The 6,415-nt window shown below is 60.2% G+C and overlaps 1 protein-coding gene across 1 annotated transcript in view; it reads left to right on the top strand.

Annotated features, from left to right (window-relative positions):
- The window catches only part of NCLN (nicalin), a 29,363-nt gene extending 23,541 nt beyond the window's left edge, over window positions 1–5,822 (top strand). The window contains exons 12-20 of the mRNA XM_008593176.1: window positions 1,903–1,991; window positions 2,096–2,235; window positions 2,577–2,755; window positions 3,825–3,912; window positions 3,993–4,031; window positions 4,116–4,279; window positions 5,223–5,276; window positions 5,380–5,458; window positions 5,600–5,822. Of these exons, the coding sequence (XP_008591398.1) occupies window positions 1,903–1,991; window positions 2,096–2,235; window positions 2,577–2,755; window positions 3,825–3,912; window positions 3,993–4,031; window positions 4,116–4,279; window positions 5,223–5,276; window positions 5,380–5,458; window positions 5,600–5,659 (892 nt within the window). The 3' untranslated portion in view covers window positions 5,660–5,822. The remainder of the gene's footprint in view (window positions 1–1,902; window positions 1,992–2,095; window positions 2,236–2,576; window positions 2,756–3,824; window positions 3,913–3,992; window positions 4,032–4,115; window positions 4,280–5,222; window positions 5,277–5,379; window positions 5,459–5,599) is intronic.
- The last annotated feature ends 593 nt before the right edge of the window (window positions 5,823–6,415 follow it).

Genomic DNA, 6,415 nt, shown 5'->3' with positions numbered 1-6,415 from the left:
ACTCCGGGTGTGGGACATCCTGTGGCTTTGGACAAACATGTACTGACATGTGCCCACTGTTGTAGGATCATGCAGAGAAGTTTCACTGCCCTAAAAGTCCCCGGTGCCCCGCCTGTTCCTCCAAACCCCGCCGCTGGTGACCAGGGGTCCGTTCCCGTCTGCACAGCGTAGCCTCTTCCAGAGTGTTCTGCAGCTGGACTCACGCAGTGTGCAGGCTTTCCACGTGGGCTGTTTTCTCTCAGCGATGTCGTGTGTGTGTTCCCCACGTCTGCCCGTGGCCTGAGGTCTCACTCAGCACAATGTGACATCCCCCGGTCAGGCTGCCCTGTGGTCGCCCCTGCGCAGTCCTGTTGGGGCTGTTCACGTCATGCCAGTCTCACACCCTCAACCCCTTGGGGGCAGGGGCAGGGGCCAGCTCTGAGGAGCTCCCTCCTGTCACTCACTCATGCCCTGTGGCCTGCCCATACCAGGCCTGTCCCTGCAGACGCTGTGCAAGGGTGACCACAAGGCACCCACCCTGGCAGAGCATGCATTGGGCAGGGTGTGGGGTGGTCCCAGCAAGATGAGGTGGAGCAGGGTGTCCAGGCTGCGGGCAAGAGCGGGACAAAGTGTGAGAGGACACTGTGGGGGCCACCTGTGTGAGGAGGGGTCGGTGACCTGCAGCCTGAGGAACAGCCGAAGTTGTCGTGGGAAAGAAGCAGGGGGCAGGGACAGCCTGGGCAATGTCCCCGGGGCAGAAAGGAGCTCAGTGGGCATGTCAGTGTCCTGGCCTAAAACAGCAGAAGTACGTTCTCCTGCAGCCCGGGGTCCAGAAGTCTAAACTGCAGGTGTGGCAGGGCCGCACTCTCTCCAGAGGCTCCAGGGGAGGGTCCTTCCTGCCTCTTCTAGCTTCTGGGGGCCCCAGGCATCCCTTGGCTGTGGCCGTGTCTCTCCAGTCTCTGCCCCCATCTTCATGTGACCTTCTCCCTGGTGTGTCCCTGTGTCGCCTCTCCTCTTCTGAGGACACACTCACTGGATCTAGGGCCCACACTGCTCCAGTACCATCTCATCCTAACTAATGACATCTGCAAAGACCATTTCCAAGGAACGTCACCTTCTTAGAGGTTCCGAGTGGACGTGATTTGGGGGGGGCACCGTTCACCCCAGTACAACGTCAGATGTCAAGCAGGGGGGACTCTGAGGGAGGAGTGACGTCTGGAGCCGGCGAGGAGCCCGCATGGTGGGGCCTTGCTGGAGGGCTGCAGGCAGGGCGGCCGAGGCTCCTGAGCCCCTATCACGAGCTCCTGTGCACCCATGACCACGTCCAGCTGCTGCAGAAATGGCAGGGCCGTCAGAAAAGCAGGCTGTTGCCCTGGCAGGCTGGGAGGACTCAGGGGCCAGGCAGGCTTGGGACCCTTCAGGACAGCCCTGGCTTCAGTCCTGTCGGGGGAGGTGGCGTTGAGGTCCTTCCAGTTTTTGTAGAGAGGGTTCCCATTTATCTTCCTGGTGTCTGTTTCCTGATCGCTTCCTCCTGGTTTCCAGAGAACTCTGAAAAGCCTCTAGAGCAGGGGTCTCACCAGGAGGATCCTGACCCCAGTGCACACTGGGCCGTGTCTGGAGACATCTGGGGTTGTCACGACTGGGGGAGCTCCTGGCACAGAGTGGGTGGAGGCCAGGGACACTGCTCAGCACCTGCAGTGCCCAGGACAGCCCCAACACAGAGAGTGACCCGTCCACAGTGTACACAGTGCTGAGGGGAGAGACCCCACCCTGAGGGACTGGTCACAACTTTGTACTTTTGAGGAGACTGTTTCTGAGCTTGCTGTGCCCCTCTTTGTGGACCTACGACCTGGCCCTTGTCTCTCCTTCATCCCAGGACGCTCATCTGTCAAAGCTAATGCCCCGGTCCTCCCCCCCCGCCAGGTACAACCTGCTGTTCTTTGCTTCCGGAGGGGGCAAGTTTAACTACCAGGGCACGAAGCGCTGGCTGGAAGACAACCTCGACCACACAGGTTTGCGGCCCGTGGGGCTGGTGAGTGAGGGGTTGGGGGGCACCGAGGGGTGGGGCCACCTCCCCGTTCTGGCTGCTCCGCCAACAGCTCTCGATGTCCTGCAGACTCCAGCCTGCTGCAGGACAATGTAGCCTTCGTCCTGTGCCTGGACACCGTGGGCCGGGGGAGCAGCCTGCACCTGCACGTGTCCAAGCCGCCCCGGGAGGGGACCCTGCAGCATGCCTTCCTGAGGGAGCTTGAGACGGTGGGTGTCCCTGAGGCCGAGCAGGGGGACTAGGCATGTGCCCACTCTGCAGATGGGCCCCCGAGGCTCTGAGGGTCTGCACCGGGCGCTCTACAAACTCAGGGTCCTTGAGCAAGCCTCAGAGTGGACTTCCAGGGGGCAGGTGGGTTCCCCTGCTTTCTGGGAGGCCCCCAGGCATTTGCGGTGAAACACCTGGTCCTAAAGGCCCTGTGGGAGTGTTTGGGGAATGAGCCGGGGTCTGGAGGGGCCAGCTCTACAGAATCTTGCAGGGAGCTCAGCTGGAACTTCAGGGTGGGTGGACAGACCCCTGCCCCCTGGGTCCTGACTGTATTCGGCTGCAGGTGGCCGCCCACCAGTTCCCTGAGGTGCGGTTCTCCATGGTGCACAAGAAGATCAACCTGGCTGAGGACGCGCTGGCCTGGGAGCATGAGCGCTTTGCCATCCGCCGGCTGCCCGCCTTCACTCTGTCCCACCTGGAGAGCCACCGCGACAGCCAGCGCAGCAGTATCATGGACGTGCGGTGAGGTCTGGGGACGAGCCGCCTTCAGTACTTTTCTTAGGGGGCAGGGTCAGAAGTAGACGTGGTTGGCTCCAGTGGGCCCCACCAGCAGTGGGCAAGTGGCCGGTGACACATGAGGGATGGGGGCGGGGGTGCCCATCCAGCGTAGCCCTCACCCAAGTGGGGGGCGTCGAGCAAGATGCTCTGCCTGTGGAAGCTCTGGTGCCCTGTCTGCTAGACAGGGACAGTAATGGTGCCATGTGCCTGTAAGAGGCCGGCCGGAGGCCTGGGGGCACAGCCCTCAGTGTTGTGTCCTGGGGCTGCCACAACAAAGCTCCATTGACTAGGGGACTTCAAACAATAGGAAATGATTCTCTGTCCATCTGGAGGCCGGAAGTCTGAGGTCCAGCTGAGCCAGGGCCAAGCTGCCTGCTGAGGCTCTGGGGAAGGGTCCCTCTTGCCTCTTCCAGCTTCTGGGACTCCAGGCGTCCCTCGGCTTGTGGTCATACCTGTAGTCTCTGCCTCCACCTTCTCGTGGCTTCTCTGTGTCTGTGTCCAAACTTCCCTCTTACAAGGACACCTGTCATTGTACTTAGGGTCCACCCCCGTCCAGTATGACCTCATTGTAATTATGTCAGCAAAGCCCCTCTTTCCAAGGAGGGTTCCATTCTGAGATTCCAGGTGGACATGAGTTTGGGGTAGGGGGACACCACTCACTCCACTATGGAGGGTTCCAGCTACTGGGCCCTCAGCAACCCTGGGAGGCGGGTGCCATGGTTACCCCATTTTCCAGGTGGAAAACCGGGGCGCAGGGCATCCCCGTCGTTGAAGGTGGATGCAGGGCAGGGGAACAGCATGCCAGGCCGGCTCCTTCATGCTGCACAGATGACCCAGCCAGGGCGCTGGGCAGCCCGTGAGGAGGGACACCGGGGCCTTTAAAAGAACCCGAGGCGTGGAGAGGCGCCTGCCCGTGCCCAGGAGAGATGTTGCTTTTCCTGTTTTTATTATTAGAGATTCAGAAGGTTCTTTGCTTTTTGATTGTTGTACATAATGCTGATTCCCTAAAAAAAAATATTTTTTAATCTTGAAGGTCCCGGGTTGATTCTAAGACCCTGACCCGGAACACGAGGATCATCGCAGAGGCCCTGACCCGGGTCATCTACAACCTGACGGAGAAGGTAGGCCCTGCCGTGGCCGTGAGTCCCCCAGCCCTTTGGCGGGCCTGGGCTCAGGGCCGTGTCCCCTCGTCTCTCTGCAGGGGACGCCCCCGGATATGCCGGTGTTCACAGAGCAGATGGTAAGGGGTCGGGTGGGCAGGAGGGAGGGGTGTCTGGGAAGGCGGGTGGAGACTGGCCTGTGAGCGTGGCCGCCGTCCCTGCAGCAGATCCAGCAGGAGCAGCTGGACTCGGTGATGGACTGGCTCACCTACCAGCCGCGGGCCGCGCAGCTGCTGGACAAGGACGGCACGTTCCTCAGCACGCTGGGCCACTACCTGAGCCGCTACCTGAAGGACGTGAAGCAGCACCACGTCAAGGCCGACAAGCGGTGGGTCCGGGCCCCCCCCCATCCCCAGTGCACTGCGTGTGGTCCCCTTCCAGTCCCGGGTTCACTATGGCAGACGGGACTCGCCTGCACTGGGTCTTCTAGAATCTTCTCGCCCCACTCCACCCCTGGGGTGCCAGATGGAGCAAATAAAAATCAGGACAAAAAATAGAACAATAACTGGAAAGTATGGGTGCCCGTTCCATTTGAGTTTCAGATAAGTGACACGTCGTTATCAGTGTAAGTGTCCCATGCGGTATTTGGGATGTACTTATGCTTAAGACGTATTTGTTGTTTATCGAAATTCACAGGTTGTGGACGTCCTGTGTTTCATCTGGCAGCCCTGCACCCCCACCCGCTGTCAGTGGCCCTTTCACGCTCTATGCATCCCCTGAATGCCCTCGGGATGTTCCTCCCCTCTGCAGGCCCCTGGGTTTTATCTTTTTGGTGTTTGGGGCTCCTGAGCTCCTCCCCAGTTGGGCCGAGCAAGCATGTTGGGCCTTGTAGGAGAGGGGCCCACAGCTGTCTGCAGGCAGGAAACGTCCCCTGAGGCTGCTCAGTGCCTTCCTCCTGACTTACCAGTGCTCACAGCTGGTCCAGGAGACAAAGATCTTGGACAGAAGAAGAAACCGAGGCTCAGAGTGGACCCACAGCTCTGGAGCCAGGGCCTCATACCCACGCCGAGGTTGCCCTCCCTCTGTAGATAGAAGCCCTTCCCAGTCTAGTATAATTGCTACAGTCGTCCTATTTCATTTTTAAAGAGGTTTAACATCCAAAAAAGTAACAGGGAGGTCACTTCAGTATAGATGACAGTCCTTTCCCAAAAGGGATACTTGACAGCTGTGGGAGTTCCTGGCAGCAGCTGCCCTGCCCATCACAGTCTCTGCAAAGGGACTGTGGGGACAGGATGTGCGGCGAGCCCCCTGAGAAAGTGCTCTCTCCCCAGGGACCCCGAGTTTGTCTTCTATGACCAGCTCAAGCAGGTGATGAACGCCTACAGGTGAGTTGAGTGGCAGGCATGGGACCGGGAGCCCCTGTACCCCTGGGGGATGGCCCTGCGGCCCACGCTACCCTGACCACACGGGTCCCCACGTCTTCCCCAGGGTCAAGCCCGCCATTTTTGACCTGCTCCTGGCCGTCTGCATCGGCGCCTACCTCGGGATGGCCTACACAGCAGTCCAGGTGAGCAGGTGCCTGGGGGAGAGGGCTGTGGGCTGGGGCAGATGCAGCTTCTCCCCCAGGCCCCCAGTCCCGGCCTAGTAGCAGGTTCTGCAGGTGGCCTCCCAGTGTCCCCCGGGCTCACCCAGCTCCCGCTGTCCCCAGCACTTCGACCTCCTCTACAAGACAGTTCAGAGGCTGCTCGTGAAGGCCAAGACACAGTGACATGGTCCCCCAGAGCCCCCGCTGCCTGTCACCCCCACCGCCCCAGCCGGCAGGCGCTCTAGTGAGTGGACGCATCTCCATCGCCACCTCTGCAGGACCTGGCCTCCCCTCCCCCACGGTGGCCGAAACACTGAATTACAGAGGTGTCCTGTGTTGCTTTTTAGGACTTGGGGGATTCTTGCTTTTTTCTTTTCTTTAACTTCCTTGGAGGAGAGCTTGGGGGAGGCCCAGGGGTCAGGCCACGGACTTGGGGACAAGTCAAGTCCACAGATGAGCCCCCAGCCCCAAGAGACACCTCGGCTCACCTAAGGAAACGTGCACATTAAGGAGGAAATGCCAGGATTCCCCTGCTGGTGACAGCCTTGGCCGCGAGCCCTGCACCCGGGGACTGCAGGCTTCAGGCACGTGGGACCAGCCGTCAGATGTCCCTGTCCTGATTCCTGCCCCTGTGACTTATCTTTTTCCTCTTGCCTGAAGAGGATAGCGCCAGCCTCTGGGTTTCCAGGTTTTGTCCCCTCCAAAGCCCTTGTCCCTCTCCAGTGTGGCNCCGTCCTGGGCACTGCAGGTGCTGAGCAGCGTCCCTGGCCTCCACCCACTCCATGCCAGGACCACCCCCCAGTCGTGACAATCACAGATGTCCCCAGGTATGGCTAAGTGTCCCCTGGGGAACAGAATCACCCAGGTGAGACCCTAGCTTAAAAAAAGGCAGCCGTGCACTTCTCAAAGACAAGGTCGCTGCGGGCATCGTTGGTCAGC

The sequence above is a fragment of the Galeopterus variegatus genome, unplaced genomic scaffold (genome assembly GCF_000696425.1).
Source record: "Galeopterus variegatus unplaced genomic scaffold, G_variegatus-3.0.2 Scaffold8828, whole genome shotgun sequence".
NCBI lineage: Eukaryota > Metazoa > Chordata > Mammalia > Dermoptera > Cynocephalidae > Galeopterus > Galeopterus variegatus.
The sequence above is the reverse complement of the archived record's forward strand: the minus strand, read 5'-3'. Positions and strand labels throughout refer to the sequence as shown.